The sequence below is a fragment of the Varanus komodoensis genome, unplaced genomic scaffold, assembly GCF_004798865.1.
Source record: "Varanus komodoensis strain SLA01 unplaced genomic scaffold, ASM479886v1 scaffold13_3, whole genome shotgun sequence".
Lineage (NCBI taxonomy): Eukaryota > Metazoa > Chordata > Lepidosauria > Squamata > Varanidae > Varanus > Varanus komodoensis.
In genome coordinates, this window is record NW_025335409.1 from 12,126,849 (window position 1) to 12,149,493 (window position 22,645).

At 42.4% G+C, this 22,645-nt stretch overlaps 1 protein-coding gene across 8 annotated transcripts in view; it reads left to right on the plus strand.

Moving 5' to 3' along the window:
- The window catches only part of MAGI2 (membrane associated guanylate kinase, WW and PDZ domain containing 2), a 708,373-nt gene that overhangs the window by 629,913 nt on the left and 55,815 nt on the right, over positions 1–22,645 (plus strand). For all 8 annotated transcript variants that reach the window (XM_044423188.1, XM_044423195.1, XM_044423191.1 and 5 more), the window contains 2 exons: positions 8,345–8,593; positions 22,270–22,455. In XM_044423188.1, coding sequence (XP_044279123.1) covers positions 8,345–8,593; positions 22,270–22,455 — 435 coding nt within the window. The remainder of the gene's footprint in view (positions 1–8,344; positions 8,594–22,269; positions 22,456–22,645) is intronic.

Consider the following 22,645-nt stretch of genomic DNA (forward strand, 5'->3'; position numbering starts at 1 on the left):
ATGAGATGTAACCAAAGACAAATCATATGTTTAAAAAAGAGAAAATGACAAGAGTGGGAAGCCTATGCATAAATAAATACTTATCTTAAAGAAGACATAGTAAGTATTTGTGTTCCCTTAAAATGCCTGTGGCAAATGCCAAAGCATTTTGCTTCTTTTACAGAGAACAGGAAAATAAAACTGACCAGCAACTGTAACAGTCATGAATCACTCTGTGTTCCATATTCCATTGTTCTGTGTTCTCCCTGCAGTCACCGCCACCCATGCCATGATCTTGCTCATTGTCTTGCTGACTCCCATGGTATGGTCAGCAGAGCAGGCAGATGAACAAGCATCAAGGCAAGATGTGATTGCATGAGTGTTTCGCTCCGAACCATTCAGTAGGTGCATGGTCTATAACCCAAACAAAAACATATAGAAATGGGACAGGTGTGTACCTCTCATAAATAGTATACTGCAATCTAAAGTATAGACTTTTTATTATTCTTAAATGTTTAACGAGTCATCCGAGTGGATTTGTTTTTCTAAATGTAAGTAGCAGCATCAGGCCTGAAATCTGAACTGAAGTTTCTTGGAAGCAGTCTGTGATTTCTATGGATCTATGGACCCGTGTTTGATGTCTCAAAAGCTACTGTTTCTGGGCTATTTTGTACACTATAAAATAATACGTAGCGACATACAATGCACTCAGCAGGGAGCCGTAGCGAATCCTTTTCTCTGAAAAGTATACTTATATGTTACGTGTGTTTCCAAATGCCTGTTGTCACATTCACGTCATATGTTTTTAGGTATATGCCTAAAAATGTAGTGTGTGAAGGGAGAAACATCTGCCACTTGTTCACTTTCCTGAGACAGCGAAAGAAGCAGACATATTTTCCGTTCCTTCTCCCTGCACTGTCCCATTCTGCTAATAACTCTTTTCCTGCTTCTATTGACCCTCTTAGGCTTTGCCTTCCGTCTCACACTTGGCTGGCCAGAGGCCTTACATTCAGAATCCCATGTCATTGTTCACACCACAGTCTTCCTTTCTGGCATGATATTATGTCCCATTCTCAGTTGCATCACAGCCATCCCAGTTTGGACACTGATGTTCTTCTGTTGCCCATTTTAGACTCTTGGAGTCAGACCAATTCTCTCCAGCCTGGTGCAACGCCCCCTAGCAGCTCCCCCAACCCTAGGAAAATGGCCAGTAACCCAGGTAATACACACAGCACATGATGATTAATTGATCGTTAATTTCCCTGTGGAAATTAATTGTGCTTCTGCTTGAGACTGATCACTTATGTTTCTTGCTGGTCACTGCATGTCCAGGACCTTTCACCTGAGCAAACCTCCTTCTGTCTGGAACATGTAGCAGAAGATACCCTCTGGCAGTGGCTCTCAGTCACGTTTGCCATTACAGCAAATATTACATACCAAGTGCCAAGCCCTTGTAACAGAACTCATACCAGAACTAAGAGAAAGACTACTGGGAGCCACCCAGGGTGCCAACATGAATAACTGCCTAGCTGATGCATCTTCATGTTCAAATGCTTCCGTTCCCAAACCCATTTATTTTATTTATTCATTTATTTTATTTAAAACTTTTTCTAGACTGTCCCATTACCAAAGTCTCGGGACAGTTTAACAATACAAAATGTAAACAAAAAAATTAAAACACAGCGTCCTAAGATTCCACTTATAATAAAACCCCAATTAAAACAGTCAGGTCTTAAAACATTGGGAAAATAAAATAGTTTTGGCCTGGCACTGAAAAGAATAAAGTGATGATGCCAGGTGAACCTCTCTGGGAAGCGAATTCCACAATTGGGGCACCACCGCAGAGAAACACATTTTGTCACCATGCTGTTTTCAGTGTGCACCCGGACCATTCCCTCCTGAGAGCTCAGGTTTGTGGGCTCAGACTACAGTTGCCCTTCCACAGCTGCACACAGCTCTGCCCTGTTTTCACCACCATGCAAAACCAGCAAGATCGACCAAATGGGAAGCTTGGTGCCCATGGTGGAGAACATCTTGGTGATGTTCTCCACCATAGTATTTGAGCAGTGTATGCCTCTGATGAATGGGGACAGATGAAAACAGCTGCTTCACCAAGGATTTCTCCGACTGGTCTTAGTGACTTCATCGGAACTTGAAACACAGTGACTCCCTACACTGTGTCAGGTCTGAGCAAGTCATTATCTCTTGATCCATCATGAGGGTCATAGAATATTCTATAATCTAGAACATTCTGCTGTTCAAATTCATATAATGAAGAAATCCTGTGCAGGTCCTCAGGCAGTTTGGCATGCTGCGAAAGGGCAATATGTTTTTACACTGATTGCTCTTCTATGAAAATAAAAGTATATTTGTAGTTTGAGGACAAAATAACTGAAAGACCACATCATCCAATATGAATGTGGCTTTAAGTCAGAGGCCCTGCTCTATGTCCTGCTATCAAGAGAAGTTAGGTTGGTGGGAATAAGAAAAAGGCCCTCCTCTGTGTCAGAACTTTGCCTGTGGGATGTAGGAAAGTTACTGTGACCCTTTATTGAATTTTAGGCCTGCTGTTACTTTGGTTTTGTTCCAATTGGATTTTGAGCATTTTAAATGCACTGGTTCCGCACTCTGTCTTAAGAGCTTCACATGCTGAATTGCCTCCTCTGGACTAGACGAGAGACTGAAATTGTCTTCCCTGATACCTTAAGAGTTGTATGCCCCATGCATAGCAGCTAATGGGGGAAACAAACAAAAACTCTTCTCCATTTGTTTCATTTTCCTCTCCACGCACACTCCACACCAACAGCACTACTTTCTGGCTCAGATTCTCCTACACCAAGGAGATGCAACTTTCCTGGAAAAAGAACGTCCTAGATGGCGGACGGATGGCTTGTGTTTCATGGCTGGGTGACAGCTTTTGCCAAGCTTTACGTGTGTTTATACCTCTGAGGAGTGCTGCGAGAGCAGGAGGAATCGAATCAGCTGAAGCAGGAAACCGCCCTGAGAATCAGAGCAACGCAGGCATGGGCCAGCTCCCTCTGACAGCTTTTCATCGTCAGTGTGGCACATTAGATTTAAAGAGTTATAATGCCTTCAGAACTCAAAATATAATGAGTAATAGAATTGCCAGCACTTGAAATCTGAGAAGTCAGAAAAGAGTGACATTTCAAGGGATGGAAGGATTAAAATGCTGCTGTGCAGCAAACATAACCGAGCTTTATCTCCCACCTGCCCCAAGTAGATCTTTTGGAAGAGATGGAAATCCAATAGCAATATAAAATCTGCTTTACCTGCTTTATCATTCTTTCCTGTACTTAATGGGAATCTGTTACATTCATTTATCGTGCAGGCTGCGGTCGGTAATTCAGTGGGGTAAGATAATTTTCTTCTGTTGCCCCCACAGTGACATAAACTGCATGCAGCCTTCTAAAACATGACAGCCAGAAAATGAGATCTTTCTTGTCACCGACTGTGGCATTTAGTTGCAGCTCCGGTTCAATAACTTTTGGAGATTTTCAATTCTAAACGTAGCAGTATAATGATTGTTTATTTTTCTTTCACCTTCCTTGCACTAATCACTTTATTTCAAAGTTGTACAATGACTGCTAGAGGACATACTTACCTGCTGGAGAAAAGAACAACTTTGCTTGATTCAGAGAAACCAAACAATATGTTGCACCTCTGCCCATTTTGCTTTTGATACAGCGAAATGTGTGTTGGGGTAAAATCCAGACCGTGTTTGCAATATGCTTGTTTCCATTTTGTTTTTATCTGCAACTACAGCAGTACACAAGAGATCAATTCTTTGTTGACTGTTGGGCAATTGGTTCCATAGCTGGAAGCCAGATTGTGTCTGCCATCCTAGGGATGCTTACCTGGGAGAAGGACCAGTAAATTCAGTGAGGCTTACCTATGATTAGGTATTTGTAGTGGGTGAAGAACGCCATTATATAGGTTAATCACAAGACTCCATTGCACAGATCCTATTGGATGAGGAGTTGTCTGTGTCCTGTACTACAAAGGCAATAAAGTGCTTGTCCAGCTTCCTGACCGGTGTGTCCACAGAGCTGTTCATGACACAAATAATTGCATTGTTCACAGATAGAGGCCCAAAGGTCTTGGTTGGGATGAAAGTCCATAGAAAAGCTGTTTATGAAACTGACCAAGTAGGAGAGAAGACCTAAAACTCACTTGCCGGGCAACAGTAGCTCTAAACCTGCCTTCCCCAAGCTGGTGTCCTGTTGGAGAAGGTTGCTAAGTCAGGACAGTCCTTCTTTTCATACCTCAAGAGCAGCATGAGAGTTTTGACACATGAAATCCAGCAATGAATTCCATTCCTATGAGTGAAAAAGAATGCTTTGTGGGCCTGTGATTTCTGCAGGGATCACAGGCAGTTCCTTCTCTGAACATGGGCCAAGCACAGTGACAGCCCTTGTGGGGTGACCCATCCCTTTCTTCTCTGTTCCTCCCACCAAAAGCCCTTCCATGTCACCCCATGGTTCCTTCTTGGAATTGGCACACTGAGCCTCTTGCACTTTAGCTGACAGACTCTTCCCAAGGTGCCTGGAGCAGCATGGGGTATGCTGGGGCAAGCTTTTGCAAAGCCGCCACCCAACTCGCTCTCTTCCTGAACCTTGGGAGAGCTCACCGCAACCATGCCCGTGCCATTGATGGGATGCAGATGGGGGGAGGGGGGTGGATGGACAGAAGGGTCCAGAGCAGCAGGAGGGCCACAGAACTAGCCTTGGGGGGCTGCATGCTGTCCGTGGTCCACCTGTTGGATCACCCCGCTCTTTCTGCTTACAATAAACCAGTTCTAGTCTCATGGAGACAATTGTTTTATTAGCTTGGGTGGATTAGGCTGCCAGCTGTTCAGCAGTTCCCCTGTATGTAATAAACCCAATAAAATATCTGCTGCAGAAAGAGGGCTGAGTATTGTCCATAATGCAAAAGTGACTTAAGAGGAAACTTTTTGCTGGCCATGAAGGCGATACATAATGTGAGCATGATTCTTTTCTCCTTTCACATGCACTATATTAATATGCATATGGCAGATTCGCCTTGCAAAGAAAGCTAATTATTCCAATCCTGTATGCAGGAGCAGCTTCCCTTTTTCTAAACAGCCCACATACCTTTGACAACAGAATAATTATTTGGGATTAAGCTTCCCCAGTTCATGCCTTGAGTCCACCGGAATATTTTAAATAAGTGGTTGCCTTTTTTAAAAAGAAGGACGAGACGGGGAGAAAGGAAGACATGCAGTTCATCCTAATTACTCTGCTGGTCACCATCCAGAATTGTTTTAGTTTGAAGTCAATCCTTAATATTGAATTAGGCATGCTTATGTGGCAGAACACGTGCACAGAGGAAACAGCTCTGAATCCCTTTCTTGGAACTCCACATCTCTTAGTAAGACATGAACACAATGAGTGGGAGCTTCTAAACTCAGAGCCTCACACTCAGCCAACGTGGGCGAAACAACAGAGGCAGTCTTTACCCGCTTGCTCCTCTGGCATGTTCCCTCTGCCCTATTTGGCCATCTAGTGATGCTGTTTCAGGGAGAGAGGGAAGCAGGCTGAAGGGGATACAGGAAATCTCCGATCCTGGCCATCCTGTCTCCTCCCCTGCCTGCCTCTGAAATAACCCTTTGCACTCCCTCTAATGTTGGTTTTCTCACCCCTGAGAGCAGCTAGACTTGCTCTTTCTGTGCTAGCTGTGAAGGAAGCAAAAGGGGGATTGGAGCTGTGATCCCCAGCACCAGGACCTGAATGCTGTCTCTGACCACAGAGATGGGGATCCAAAGAATCCTTTGGCCTCTGAGAGGCTGTCTAGAGACCATACGATTATATCTAATTGAATATGAAGTTTGTTGTTATTCTGCACAGTGCTATCAGTATATGTGGAGATTTATCCCACTAGAAAAACCACAACATATAGTTTTGGTTTCTCACAGCAGTGGAAGCATTGCCAGATTATCCAAACATTTAAACATTACTAGTTTCTACAGTTTCCTGGCAACATGTAGTACATAATTTACTAGTGTGGTGTGACAGCCAGTGTGGTCTGGTGGTTAAGAGCATGGGAGTGGGGCTCAGGAGATCTGGGTCTGGAGACAACTCAGCCATGGAGCAAACTGAATGACTTGGGGCCGGACACAGACTCTCCGCCCAACCTACATCACAGGGTGGTGGTTACGGAGGTCAGATTACCACAAGAGAAGGAGAATGGGGCACTTCCTGACAGAGCAGGACTGTAATGGAACCAATTACCTAGGGAAGTTGTGGCTCTTGCACGCAAGTGCGACATTCAAGTGGTAGTGGGACATCCATCTGAAAGGGCTTAACTTAGAGTCTTGCATTGAGGAGTTGCACTCAGTGGCCTTATTAGCCCTTTCCAACTCTACAATTCTATGGTTCTGTGATACCAAGGCAGCACTTAAATGAATCATCTGCATTGGGAAGCAGTGGATGCTGTTTTCAAGAATACTGAAAAGGTACTGTTTTGAACAACACTTTAGAAGCCACCCAGGCAGCGTACAAACCTGATGACAAAGAAGCACCATCAAAATCTGTTCACAAATTTCCTTGGACTTCAGGAAAACTGATTTTAGTAAATTCAGAGCACTAACAAATAGGAAGGAAATCCCACCAGGAAGAGGAGTTCAAGAGGTGGAGAACAGCTTGTCCTGTTTGCAAGTGATGCAAAATTTGATGGGATATCTAATATCTTAGAAGACAAAGACCAAGTTGATAGATTAGAAGGTTGATCATAGAATCATGGAATAGTAGAGTTGGAAGGGGCCATGAAGCCCACAGGGTCCAACCCACTGCTGTTGAAGGACACCAAGTTACGCCATCCCACTCAGATGGCTGTCCAGTTTCTTTTTGAATGTCTCTAGCATGGGAGAGCCCACCACCTCTCTAGGCAGCTGGTTCCACTGTTGTATTGCTCTGACAGTGAGAAAGTTTTTCCTGAAATCTGGCCTGAACCTGGGCTGTCACAGCTTGAATTAATTATTCCATGTCCTGCACTTGGGCAGGGAATAACAGAATGAAATTTAACAAAGACAAGCAGAAAGTTGTTCACAGAAGAAACAGAAATAAAATGCACAGATATAAAGTAGGGGGTCTCTGACTTTGCAATCGTACATGTAAAGTATGATCAAGTTACACTTGATCACAAATTTGAGTCAGCTGTGTGATCTGTCTGCAAAAAAAGCAAATGCAAAGTTTGGCTTCCTCAATAGATAGTTTCAGAATCATGGAAAGTAATAGTTCCACTCTACTCTGCACTGGTTGGGCCCTGCCTCAAATACTTTGTCCAGTTCAGGACACTACACTTTAAGAAGGATTCTGAAAAACTGGAATGAATTCAGAGAAGAGCAACAAAATTCTAGGAGACTAGAAATTAAGTCCTAAAAGAAAGATAGGAGGAATATTTAACTATAAAAGAAAAGACTCAAGAGAAGTTATAATACTGTTTTTCAGAGACCAAAAGTGTGGTCCCACTGGGGTGTAATCTGCCCTCTGTCATCCAAGATAGCAGAATGTGACATAACAGGCTTATGTTATAGGAAGGCAGATTTTATTTCAATATCTATAAAATCTTCTTAAAAGTTAAAGTAGTTGAAATAGGACCAATTGCCTAGGAAGGTGGGCAACTCTACATCCCTGGAGGTATTCAAGCACAGACTGTCAACAACCATCTGGCAGGGTTGCTTCAAACTGAATTTCTGGGCTGAGTGGGACACGGGGTCAACACGGGGTGACCCAAATGACCCCATCTAGCACTATGTTTATATGATAAAAATATTCCTGCAAGAGCTTATCCTTAATTTTCTTCTAGTGGGTTATACTTACTTTGTGTGTTAACTGATGGCAAAAACTGGACGGTCATTGAAGTTGCTTGATGAACAGTTTTGAATGTACGTACATTGCAGAATGGCTGCAAATTGAGGGTTAAATAGGAGCAGTTTATAATTTTTGTCTTTAAAAGGCCTGCAAACCAGATAAACTACCATCTCTATTTCTGGGAGTCCCTTCCCAGAATTTTTAGGGTGACTGTAGGCCTGGGCCCAGTTACAAAAGATTTCCTGTGATTTTAAATAAATCGAAAGTGCTTAATTTGAGTCAAGGCAAAGAGTATCTATTTTGAATGTCAGGGCTTTATTTTAGGACACTGGAATTAGTATGCAGAGGGGTTGCTTCATATGTTCCAATCAAAGTTGACTCCTCTGTTTCCATATTGGTTCCTGTTTTTTCTGTATTCCTAGTAATCTGAAGTCTGAAATATCTGATGGTTTTGGTTTGACTGAGCATTTGATCGACAAGCTTAGGTCTTCATTTTTGTGTCATTTCTGTTATAGGAGAACCGTGTCCAGAGAATGGAAGAAGTCCAGGCTCTGTGTCTACACACCACAGTTCTCCGAGAAGTGACTATGCCACCTACGCTAACAGCAATCATGCTGGATCAAGTAGCAATGCTACACCCCCAGAGGGCTTCGCCTCACACAGCTTGCAAACCAGCGACGTTGTCATCCATCGCAAAGAGAATGAAGGGTTTGGCTTCGTCATTATTAGCTCTTTGAACAGGCCTGAATCTGGATCTGCAATAAGTAAGTTAACTGTTTCTCTCCACTGTTTTTTCCGGTTCTTTACACAAGCCATGCAATGTTTCCTGCACCAACTATATATGTTTCATACCACAGTTTTCAGCATCTCCTTTGGAGTACTGGAGTCCAGAGACTGATCATTCCACATGCTTCTCTTTTTCAAATGCTCTCTTCCTGACTTCCAGATGGCTCTGTCTCCCTTAAGAGGCTCTGCAACTCTGCAACCACTAAGCTTGCATATATTGAAGAACAAGGCAAACCACAATTTGTAGGAAATTTTAGATTTAGAAAGATATAAAATATTAGATTGTACAAAATATGTTTGTCTTTTCTTCTCACTACTCCCAGTAATCACAGTATAGTGCAAAATAACTTCTTGCATATGCGTTGTACTGAGTCTTCTGGCATTACAAATTTTGTGCTGTTCTTCTGGAAATCACTTATGATTAAAAACTTACGTAGAGGCTGATTTATATGTATATCTACTCAGAAGTTCTTCCCATGAACATGTTCTGTGGAATTATTTACACAGTGATATTTGCCATAGTAAGGATGACCTACTGAATAATTCTGTTAAACCTAAATTTTAATTTAAACTCAAATGAGCTGTAGTCCCCAAAAGAGGCTGAAGAAAAATCTGGTAGTTATAAGGGATGTATGTCAATTCAGCCTTGTTAAGGTGATTTCATAGAATCATAGAATAGTAGAGTTGGAAGGGGCCATGAAGGCCATCGAGTCCAATCCCTGCTGTTGCAGGACACCACGTTACACCATCCCACTCAGATGACTGTCCCGTTTCTGTTTGAATGTCTCTAGTGAGCCCACCACCTCTATAAGCAGCTGGTTCCACTGTTGAATAGAGAGCTCCCAAAATGCCTACTGTGTGAATGTTTCCTAGATTTGATTCTTTGTACAAGGTTTCCAAGATGAAGCAATGATGATTGCTTTTTAGAGGCCTGTCAAGAGCAGAGTTTGTCTGTTATTCTTGGACTATAAACATGCAGGCAGTTCGTTGCCACCAGCCAAAAAAGAACCTGACGAGATTAATCCCTTCCTGCCACACACAATTTTAAGGGAAATTTTAAGGAAGAAACATTAATTTTAATAACTTCATGAGTAGCCAGTTAATGGCCCTGAAATATTTCCATTAGTAGCCAGTCAGAAGTAAGGCTTTTCAGTGTTGCTATTGAGTTTTCATTGGAAAGGGAAGAGAGGCTTTAAATCACAAAGGTGGAATCCATTTAATGGTCCTATTTAATTTCTCCTGGGAAAGCATGCATAGGATTGTGCTTTAAGTCTATTAGTAGATTATTTAAATGCATTTTTTTAAATGTGTTTTATTTGGTGGGGTGAAGTGTAAAACTGAACCATATGCTATTTAGGTCTGTCTTAATTTTCTAGGTGTGTGCATTTATGCGTAAGAAAAGGAATGAGTAATACAAGTTTTCTATGTGCCCCTGTGAGGCAACATGTGATACTCTGCCCTACTTGCTACCAGACCCTGGGTAGAATCTTGCACTGCTGGGGACAAATAAATGCCAGTATTCCAGGATCCCAGAATTTCCTTCTACCTCTTTGCCTTATCTCCTGGAAGTTCTGCCCTGTGATGTTTCTCAGAGCTTTTCTGCACAAGGCATTTATGATGCACTCGTCCATCCCTGGCCCTGGTCGTTTACAGGATCTTTGTAAACAAACAGCACTTTGGGTGAGCAGGGAAGAAGCAATAATTATCTTTAAAAACTCAAGAAACTTCTGTTTCTACTTGTGTAAATGCACTGCTATACCGCAGCCCCATCTTGAGGTTCTGCATCAGAAAAGCAGGAAAGGAACTTTTGTGTACTGCTCAGATCTCAATCCTGCGACAAAACCTAAAGCAGATACAACTTTGTCCTTGGACCAGTTTTAGGAACAGCCTTTCCCAAGCTGGTACACTTTACCTGCTTGGGATTATAACTCCCAGCATTTCTGGCTACCAGCTGGTGTGGTGTTGAGTTGAAGTCCAAAACCTGTGGAAAACACTAGTTTGGAGAATTGTGTTCTGTGCTGACTGGCCGTTCAAGGTTTTAGGCAGAAGACATTTCCAGACTGACTTAATACTTCGCATGAAAAATACTCGCTGTTGCCAGTGAGTCACAGCCCTGCTCATATGCCATGCTCATATGAATGCTAGGAGGGAGTTTTGCATTGCCATCCCAATGTGATATATTCACATTAGTACCTCTGTTATTGTTAATGTTCCTTTTATGCACAAAACATAAGTAATCATTCATTTCTGTAGCAGAGCCATATGCGTGACACTGTTCAGAGAGCATAAGCAAGCAAGCAAAAACTAGTCCCTGCCCCAAGGAGATTCTAATTTATGGGCTAGCCAATGCTGTTGCTATTTTCACAAGCAGACTTTAATAGCAGCCCCGCATTTTCAGTCAACACATCATAGCATTAAACAAAGAAAAGGTAGAATCAATATTTAAATCTGTCCAGTAAAAATGTTAATGTATTCACTGCAAGTCTGCTAAGAGTGAATTAATCCCCTCTGGAAGAAAGGCTATGAAAACAGAATAGTCCATAATGTCAGTTCAACATTGCCCTTGGTCTTATGTCTTTAAACAGAGCCTTGCCGTTTGGTTTATAATTGGGAAAGCTGTTGTTAAAAAGCACAACTCAAGAAATACCTGCACAGAATGAACTGACAGGAGTAGCCTTTGCAGATCTTCATGTCCAATGCGCAAAGATACAGAAGGCAGCCAAGTGTGCATGGGACTTTGGGGAGCGAGGCTTGTGTGTGCCCCCACATCTCCTCCCTGCACTTGGTCTCCTTTTGTGTCCAGTTTACCTGTTGTGTTTCCTGCCACTGATTTTGGTGGTGCCTTAAAAGGATTAGATGAACTGAAGGAGGAGAGCAAGGATTGCAAAATTATAGAAACAGGAGAATTCTGATTCCAGGGACAAATACAGGGGAAAATCATTGCCTTCCTGTTCCACTTGCACACTTCCAGACCACCCTAACTGGGCACTCTTGGAAGCAGAGTGCTTCCAAGCCAGATCTTGGTCTGATCAAACAAGGAGATTCCAGGCATCATCCGTGCTGCAGGGCACCAGCTCCCTTCCCACATAAATAACTTCATAAAGTTGTCCAAATCCTCACACACACGCACACACACGCAAGCACGCCCAAACGAGGAAGATATGGCAGTTCCTTTCCTCATTTTCAGACCTGGATATAGGCCTAGCATACTTTGAGCCAAGATGTTTTGAGGCACAATACCTTTGTTGTAAGAAACACGGGGTGGATAGGGAAATCAAGCTGTATTTTATTGCTCCTTGTTCAGAAGATACCTGTGAGTGGAATCTTTAGGCTGTCACAAAACTCCCAGTTTGCTTGGCATGGGGACATAGGGGAAATCCTGCAGGAGATTTTGATAGTTGGCCTTGGTAAAAAGGGAACAAGCTGACCTACTGGGTTATGTGTTCTTTCTCTCAATTAAATCAGGGCATGCTGTGAGTTAAAGCTAAATTAAAGTCCATGCACCTACAGAGAACTGAGGGCACATAACTATGCGTGTGATGAGCTGTGTAACATATTGAAAAGGACAGCTGGCTCTGGGGGCTTTGTTTGCTTAGTTTAAGATTGGTTTCTGTTTACATTAAATATATATATATATATATATATATATATATATATATATATATATTGCAAGAAGTTATTATCTGCCAGAGGACATACCAGATACAAGAGAGGTTTGTGTTTCTTCCTCCCTGATCACCTGATCACTTCTGACATTTACCTACAGTACAGTAAGAAGTGTGAGAAAACAGGCAAGTGGCTTTTTACAAAATACAATCTCTCAGCTGTTAAGGGAAATGCATAGGAAACAAATGAAAAGACACTGAACTTGTACAAGTGAAAAACATTATTTGTCAGTGACACCAGTTTGAAACGATCGGCTCTTTCTGGAGGCATGCTGTGATATTAGCTAGAGCTCAGTATGGGTTTAGCGATTTTCTGTCAAGAGAAATAATTTTTGTTTAAAAAAGTACAAGAAACAGAGAAAGGTGCCATGTTTTATTTGGCACTCGGTGTTTCTTTTAGATTTCTGCATGCAAATGTTGGAAGAAACAAGATTATCGCCTTAATAATCAAACACTGGAATTTTTAAATAATATATATTTGCAGTTGGGTGGGGAGCAGTTAGAATATTCTCTTAAACCTTCAGGACTTTCCACCCTGAAAATCTCTTCTGTGGTGCACATGCCATCAAGGTGGGAAACTTTGTTGAGCTCCATGGAAGTGAATGGGAACTGTAGAGAGCTCCTTGAACACAAAGGAAACTTGCTCTCAAGGTATCATTGAAGAATGGCTCTTGCCTTCTAAACATGGCCTGAGAGTATGTGCTGCTGGAGCTGAGGAGATCTAGACCTGGTCATTGGCCTGGAAGGGACCCGTCATGTGTACATGGTCTTCTCTTTCATGAAGGAAGAAAGGAAGAGGGTGCATATACTACACAGTTGCATAAGAAGCTGCCTTGTGCATAGGTCCAACTAGCTAGTGCTGCTGACTCTGACTGGCAGTCATTCTCCAGGGTTTGAGGCAGAAGGTTCTGCAGGCCTACCTGGAGATGTTGCAGAGTAACCAGGAGATCATCTATAGACATGGGAGGTGCTCTCCCACTCATTAAAGAACTGATTGTATCATTAACAGGTAGCAGGTGTTTAGCTGCAACTTGGACCAGACTGTTTCACTTTGGTAGCAACTTTTCAGCTGATTTCACACATTTTAAAGCTGTATTTTGCTTTTGACCTCTGCTCAGAGTCTATGAGCCATTTTGACATGCGTAGAGACATCACTATGCTGCATGAATGCATGTGTGAAAACATGAGAAAGAGAGAGAGAGAGAGAGAGAGAGATTCCTAATAGTATTCTATGCCCAATTCAAAAATGACCTTTGAAGCTCCTCTGTAGATCAGAGCAGCATGAGATGCAATGGGGCACAGGGAGAAATGGGGTGGGTGCTGTTATGAAATGAAAATAAGAAAAATACATGGGGCCCTGCAGAGCAAACTACAAACTTCCCTAGGTGGGGGTCCATGTTTATAGTTAACAGCTTGGGTAATTGGCAACTGAGGGGCCTTGCATGGTATGTAATGTCAGGAGAGTTAACTCATACAGAAAAGGAATTCATTAGCATTGAGCTGATGATGTATACATATATCAAGTTTAGACAAGAAAAAAAATCCAGCTCTCAGCAATCCCAAGGTAACAGGGCTGGCTGGGGAATGGTGGGAGAAGTAGATCTTTTTAAAAATCCATTTAGGCATAAGATTCGGCCCTGAGTGACTGTTAGTATTTGAAAACATAATTTAACACCCTCAGTATTCCGCCCATTCAGCAGGTAAAGGGGGCACATCCATCACAACGGGCAAGGCGAGGAAGCAGAGTGTTGTAAGGCAAGGTTTGGCATCCAGTGTTGCTGCCACCGCCTTGCTGGGGTGTGACCTCGCCTGTGGGACTTCTGGTGGGCCTCCGTGCAGGTTCAGGTCCAGCTACGTTCCACCCCACTCCCAGCTGCAAGAACTCTGGGAGCTGGGGCATAAAAAACGGCCCAGCAGGGGTGCAGCTGCTGCTGAAGGGGAGCCTCTGTGGGGGGCACATGAGGGTGAGGAGTTCTCCCTGACTGATAGTAAGGAGAGGTCTACTTGCTGAAGTGTAGCTGCAGGGCTGCCTGTTCCAAGTATGATGGATGGATACTGGCAGTTAGCAACAGTATGAATGTCTCTCTCAATGAGGTGGGGAGAGGCTGGGAGTCAGGAGCAGCCATCACGGTCACACAGGACAGAGATGGCTTCACTGCAGGAGAAAGGGTACAATAATAGCACATTGGTTGTCCCCACTTGGTCCTTCGTTTCAGATAATCTGGATGGCACTGGCAACGGAGCCCCTTGAGTGAAACTGCTGCTGGTGAATAGCAGGTCAGTGAGTGGTAGAACGACTGCAGTCCAGGACTTGATCCTGGAGGAACCTGCTGTCCTGGCTTGTATCACAGGGACCTGGTTGGATGAAGCTGGGGAGGGGGCAGGGTTAACCTCTCGACCTGCTGCCCTCCAAGGTTGCCTGTCCAGCAGCAGGTGAGTCCTAGAGGGCAGGAAGTGGAGTGGCTGTGATCCATTGGAATTCTTACCCCCTGCACAGGCATCCCATCCCGCAATCTGCTGGTTTCAAGTGTGTGTATTTGAATTGGGTGCCCAGGACAGAATAAAGATTCTGTTGGTATGCTGATGAACATTCCTGCTGCTCAATGTGCTCCCTTCCTGAGCTGGCTGAGGTAGTATCAGGGTTGGTGTTGGAGATCCCTCAGCTTGTTTTGCTGGAGGACTTCAACATCCATGTCAGGAATGCCTCAGGATTTCACATCCACCATGAAAACCATGCTCTGTCCCAGTGGTGAATGGCCCCACCCCAATTACTGGGCACTCTCTGGATCTTGTTTTCTGTGCTGGACAAGTTGATTGTGATCTGAGAGTGGAAAAACTCCATAGTTCCATTGTTGTGGATGGATCACTTCCTGGTAGGATTTAGACTCTCCGGTGCTCAGAACCTCTGCAGGAATGGAAAACCAATTAAGATGGTCCATGGCAGGAGACTGGTAGATCTGTAAGGTTTCCTGATAGCTCTTGGGGATTTTCTGTAGATGGGCAATTCTGTCGAAGCCATGGCTGATCTTTGGAATGGAGAAATGGCCAGAATGGGAGATAACATCACTCCGGCGCACCCCAGCCCCCTGGTTTTAATCACCAGCAGTGATTAAACAAGTAACAGTGACATTGGTGGAGAACTTGGAATTACTTTGCTTGGGTACAGGCTAGTGCCTATCTGAAGGTCTACCCTGTAGCAATACCAGCAGCAAAGAGATTATTTTCTACCATTACCATCTGCAAAGAGCTTTTCTGCAAAGCTGTTTCAGCTAGTGAGGGGTCTTTCAAAGATCCACAAAAGGAGGAGTCAGACATCTCACCAACAATTTGCTCAGCACTTTGCAGACAAAGTCACTCAAATCTGCTCTGCCAGCAGTGTCTGCCAGCAGTAGTGGACTGGATGATGACAAAAATCGAACATAATCCAGACAAGATAGAGGTGCTCCTGGTCAGTTGGAAGGCAGATCAAGGAAAATGGATTCAGCCTGTGCTGGATGTGGTTACAAAGCCCCTGAAGACACAGGCCCATAGCTTGGGTGTACTTCTGGGCTCAACCCTAGCCTGGATGCCCAGGTTTCAACAAAGACCAGGAGTACATTTGCTCATTTAAAATTAATGTTCCAGCACTCATTCCTAGAGATGTCTGACTTGGCCACAGTGATCCATGCCTTAGATACATCCCATCTGGGTTTCTGCAACGTGCTCGGGACTGCCTCTGAAGAGCATGCAGAAGCTTCAGATGGTTTTGAAAGCTACCACCAGACTGTTGACTGCGGCTGGCTACAGGAAGTATACAACTCCTTTGCTGAAAGAACTTCACTGGCTCCCAGTTGATTTCTGGGCACAATTCAAACTTCAGATTACAACATATAAAGGCCCATGTGGTTTTGAATTCAGGCCATATGGAAGGCCATATCCTTCTTTATGAGCTTGTCCATACCCTAAGATCTTCTGGGAAGGCCCTTCTCTTACTCCCACCATCTTCACCAGCATAGTTGGTTGGAGTATAGGAGAAGGCCTTCTCCGTGGCTGCCCCAAGGCTCTGGAATTCTCTTCTCAGGCAGGCTAGGTTGGCACCTTGCATAGTGTGTTTTTGGAGGCAAGTAAAAACCTTGCTGTTCCACCAGGACTCTGGGAATATTCTAGATGTATGAGATTGTGTTGGGATAGTTCTATTCTTTATATTTTAGTATTTTAATGTTGGTATGTTATATCATTTTAATACGATACTGACTTAATTATATTTTAAACTTTTGTATATTACTATTAATGTTTTAAATGAGAACAAGTAGCAGTAAACAAATTATAGTGAACATGAGACTGAAATTGCACGTGAGACACAGTTGGGTGTGTATGTTTTTCCTGTGTTTGCTTTGTGCCACACGTGTGGTGGTTAGATTTTGTACAATTTCATGAACCATAAAATTTCAGAAGAAAGGCAAACCACACTTACTAAAATTGGGCGGGGGGGGGGGGGGTCCCTGCAAGCCATTTTAGCTATCCAGTAAATCTGATATAACTTAATGCTGGAGTGAATCAAATTACTCTTTTCTTAAATTCTCAGTCTCTTCTCTTCCTTTAAATCTAATAATTTGCAAATGTCCAGACCACACTTCCTGAAATATGCCTGGTATTTGTTTATCATTACATAATGAAGTAGTTTATGGGAAACCAGACATTAAATCAAATTACAGTTTTGCTTAATTAAAACTGCTTCTAATAGTAAAGCACTAGAAATTAATGGGAAGGAATTAATACTATACTAAATGCCATGTATTCATTATCTTGTGACTAACAGAAAGATTACAAAAGCACTTTTTGTTCAGAAAACTTGTTCATCAGCAAGTTTAAGAAGTTGTATCTGATATTAGTTTGAAAAGTGTTTCTGGCCCGGGAAACTTACGGCAAAAGGCCAGAAATGTTTTCTGTGTAACACTTCCATTTTCAGTTAACATTCAACATCAGCAGTTTTAAACTCTGCTAAGTAAAATGTGTGGGTTTAAAGATAATGCTTGGACTTGCTTTACTGCTGTAGGTTACATTCAAAGGTTGCCTTCCAGCAACCAGGTAACGCTGGAGGAGGGACTGTTAGGATTCCGCTCTTCCTGACCCAACTTCTGTGCTTTTGAGAGAGGGTCCATGGTTCAGTGCTTACTATCGACCTGGTTCCAGGTTTGATCCCAGCATCCTCAGAACTCCTGCCTGAAACCCTGGAGAGGGACTGCCAGTCGGTTTCAATGGTAATGAAGCTAGAGGGAACAATTGTCTTACTCAGCATAATACAGCTTCCTGTGCTCTCGTCTCCAGTAATTTTAAGATGGCTTTACATTCTAAGGACAAAGGATGCCATCCTCCTATGCCTACATATGTAAAATAGCATTTGGAAGAGGTAGAAGCTGGTATAGTCCTTCCCTCCCCTGGCAGGTCACTGCTACACAGGCCTGCTTCAGTGTGCTGTGTGGCACATTGTAGCCGTTCCGCATTGTGTATCCAAGGAAATTCCTTCCACAGCTGCACTGAAGCTATTTAGCAACATCCCTTGGGACACAGGCTATCAAAAAATGCAGAGTCCTGTGTAGGTAATGGATGAGTTCTGTAACACAAAAACTGCGAAAGTATAAGAACAAATGAAAGTCGAGTGCTTAGGTTTTAATTTGCAGAGATACAGCATGCCGGACAAGCCATACCTTTACTGGACTCTCATGGAATTAACTCAATCCACTGGATTTGAGCATAAAAATATGTACCCTTCTCCCTGTTCTGGAATAAAGCATTGTATTTTTGCAAGTGCTAGCAAAAGAGCAATATGGCAGGTTCATATTAGAACCCATTTGTTTAACAGAGGTGATTTGCTGAGCAAGCAAGCTTAAAGATGCTTTCATTCATTGTTCATTTTGCCTGCCTAACGTTCCTATAATACTAATGTAAAACCTAGGTGGGTCCCAACTTACCTTTAATGTTAAACTTTTCACTTAGCTCACGATAGAAAGTCCAAAACATATAGTACAAGGCCAAAACACATTGGGCGACTTCAAGGGATAACACTTTTTTCCCTTGGCATCCTGAAGTTTTGACACCTTTTTATTATTTTCAGTTTATTTTGATTCAAATAAAGAGGAATATATATAGGATACCAAGGGATATTACACAAATATGGAATATAATCTCAAAACCTAATAAGTTCATGAAGAAGCAAACATTTCTCTCTCTTCTACCCACAGTTAAGTCAATCAGTTCTTCATTAAGATTTGTAAACAAAATGATTTATCAAACTTATTGTAAATAATGTCATAGCTTTAGCATTGAGATAAAACTCACTAATAATATTTTTATGAGTTCAGTTTTCCTGAATATTAAATTGCTTATAATAAGCTTGCAATTTTTCATTCAATTCTTTGGCAGGTCTCCCATTTATATAATTGGTTAGTTTTGCCATTATTGAATACTGAACTAGATTATTTTTTCAATCTTCAGTAACTGGGCAGGCTTCTGCTTTCCATTTTGATGCAATTGTAACTCTTGCCACCATTCTCATATATTTAAATAGCTCTTTGGAAGAGTATCTGGTATGATACTCAATAGCATATTTTTTGCATTCACAGAAAAATTAAGTATTTTCTGAATTTCCACATATATCTGTTTCCAAAAACTTCTCATTTTATCACATGTCTACCATATATGGTAAAAAGTCCCATTTACTTATTTACATTTTCAACATTTTCCATTGTGATTCTTATCCATTTTCTGTATATCCTTTGGGTAAAATACCACTGAAAAAACATCTTATACCAATTTTGTCTTAATGCTTGACTGGCTGTAAATTTTATATCCTTCATCCACAAGACTTCCCCTTGATGGAACAGTATTTCATCTTCAAAATTCTACATTCCACTTATAACTGTTTTAACTTGTTGAGTTTCAGTATCACATTAGAGCAATTGTTAGGAAGCTTTGACTCCCTGACATCCTTATTTTGAATGTTCTCTATTTTTGTCTAATGCTCATTGCCAAAGGCAGTGTCTCTCAAATGTATAGCAACTAAGGTGCATACTTTAATGAAGTAAAATTGGAGGCAAATTGAATGTCAAAATTTAAGTGTTGGGGCTACAGGAGCATGAATTACCAAAGTTTGCATGAGTCTATGTTTTTATGTAGCCTATTCAGATGGCAATTGTGGGTACACTTAAGGGCAAAAAGTCATGTCTCATTTTTTTCACAAAATGGCTATATGAGCAGCTCACTTTGGGTAATGTCCAATTTTAGCCCTACTTAGAGTAGACCCATTGAAATAAATGACGCCAGTCATGTTTAACTTATCTCCATACAATTCTTTGGATTTTCTCTAAGCAAGACTATCACTGGATGAAATACAAAGTATATAACTGATTCCATGCACACATAGACTGGACTCAAAAAACCCAATAAGCCATACTCAAGGGTTGAGTATGGATTGAGTGTCCACTGCTGATGAAACATGAATTGTTGTTGAGATCATGGGTTATTGTGTTGCCTGAACCTAGCTGTGCTAACTAGCCAGGACTTGTTAACCACAAACAACCCTTTAAGAGACCCATTGCTTTGGTTTGCATTACAGACTATGTGTTGTTCATCAGTGTTTATTATTTGGCTGAGTTCAGGCAGCATGATAACCCATCACTCAACCCATCACCATGAGAACCCACTCTTGCTGCTCAGGTGCAATTATATGATGGGGATAAATTGTACCAGCAAACTATAATGGGCTACCAATGAAATAGTTGTGCAAAGAGGCGACCGCAAAAGAGTGACTTGGAGCAGAGACACAGCAAACAGCCTTCTGGGGGCTGGGGGCAGCACTTCTGTTGTGTCTTTCCATCTAGAATGACTCAATGGTCTACTCATACTAGATGCAGTGGCAGAGCTAACAACAAGGGTTGTTATTGCTGGGCACCTCTTGAGGGAACCTGTTGCTGATCCCTGGAGATCTTCTCCTTCCTGTTCTTGACGGTTCTCCTTCCCTCAGCAAGTGTGTAAGCAGTGACAGGAGAAAGGAGATGGGCAGGTGGGGGCTAGAATGAAAACCGATATAGAAATCCTTTTAAATGAATAAATAAGGAGGACATGTGTCTGCTTGCCCTGTCCTTCTGTGTTGGGAACTGTAAACTGGCTTCCTTTGGAGATGGCAAAGACTGGCTGTTGGGAGGAGAAGAAGGCCCACTAAGGTCATCTTGCCCAAATGTCCTGCTATAATCCAGGACTGACCCTGCTTGGCAGAAAGGGGCAGGAAATGGGCAGGGAACAAGGCAAAGACATTGTATGAATCAGCAGGTGCAGAGCAGATGGCTTTTCTCCAATCAGGTGCTGTGGGCTTTTTTCAGGTATTTCTCACAGCAAACAAACAGCCCGGGAATTACCGGAGTAACCCTAGCCCATATTTGCAGACTTTTCACTTCTAACTGCACTTCTCCTAAGCTTAAAACGTGAGTGAGAATTGTGGGTTTGGGCTTTCATATCGCAATAGTCTGCCCAAGCCCTGCATGCTCAAAAGGAAGATTGAGCTTAAAAAGAATGCATCTCTCTATCATTCTAGCTAGCAGGTCATCTGCAGGGTGTGTACGGACATGCAAACACACATCCCCCATCTTCTGGTTGTTAGATGCAGGAGACTTTTTGCATTTGGTTTTGGATTCTTTTGGATGAATCCTTTACTTTTTAATAAAAAGAGTGCGTGTTTAGCCTAGTGTCCACTGTGACCCTCAGTCTTGGGACATGTGTCATATGTGTGGGATCTCTAGGCTGCTCACCATCCTATCAATGGGGTCTGAGCTAAACACGATGAAGGCAGGCAAGAAGAAGTTAGCCATGTGTCCAGCATTTCATCTAAACTAGGCCACCCACACAATACTAAGTCAGCCATGTACTGCTTTCCCACAATTTGGCACACACAAATTGTGTGGCTTACACATAAGGATGTGCGGCTTTTGTTAAATCCGTTCTGCCTGTTTTTTGCAGATTTCAGGCTTCTTTGGCTTTGTTGTCTGCTCATTCACAGATCCGGGTTTGTTTGTTTTTTCCCTTCCCTTCAGAAAAGTAAACAAAAAGTCCACCAAAATTTTTGGCAATTTGGACTAAAACATAACATTTTACATAGTTTTCTTCTCTCAGTATAGCATTGGTGAGCAGACTAAAAAAAAAAAAGATCTCTACACAGCAGGGGGCTGAAGAAAAATCAGAGATGCATAAAATGTGTATGCAGGGTGGGGTTAATGGCATATAATTTAATACTAATCAATTTTAATTGTTTATTTATTTGTATATTGATTTTTTAATTTAATTTATATATTCTGCAGCCATCCACCATCTTCATTTCCTAGGAATGCCTTGTAAGGCCCACAGGTGGCCTCGAGGTGTTCATGGGGATTGAAGACAACAGTGATTGGGGACGCTCATTTTCTTTGGAAACAATCCCAATGTGAAAATCTTGGGGGGGAGGGTTAGAGTGGGAGGATAGGGCACCTTGACAGAGATCAGGAAAGATGTCCAAGAGCACATGGAAGCTCACCAGCCCCGTGTTGCCTACCTCTGCCTTAAAAGATGCTTGAATTGTTTCCCTTCCAATACAGCTTCAATGAAGTAGTGGAGGGAAAGAAGGACGTTTTCTCCAAGTAAATCTGAAAGAGAAGGCTCATTCATGAGGAATGGCATGGCTTCCAAAGTGACTATCGATACTGCACCTTGTGATCAGTGTTAGCTCTAGTTTAGCAGCTGAGATTTAAGCAGAAACCCTAGTGTGCTGAAGATGGAAGCTTGTATAATAGTTTGAGAGAGCGAGGTGAGAAAGAAAGAGGCTGGATAGGGTGACCACATACAGAACACAGTAAAATGGTCTAGACATTTCTCAGTGGAAGCCATTTTGCCTAAATATAAACATTTGTTTGCTTGCTTCTACTGACCACATTGTGTTGACTATAGAGTCATGTTAATTATGCGTGTATACTTTTCCTTTCTAGCTGTACCCCATAAAATAGGCCGGATAATTGATGGAAGTCCTGCTGATCGCTGTGCAAAACTAAAAGTCGGAGACCGGATATTAGCTGTGAATGGCCAGTCTATTATTAACATGCCTCATGCAGATATCGTGAAGCTAATTAAAGATGCTGGTCTTAGTGTAACTCTTCGCATCATTCCTCAGGAGGGTAAGTAATTGACCCCTAAAACCCAGGAGGAAAATAGGAGTAGCAACCAATTAATCTGAACTGCACCCCTGGGAAAGTTAGGGACTTTTTATATGTGCAGCCAGCGCATGGCATTATATAAATGTTACTGCTGTGTCCCTGCAGACCTTGCTAGAACAGAGTCTTAGTGTTTCAAAAACACCTCAGATGG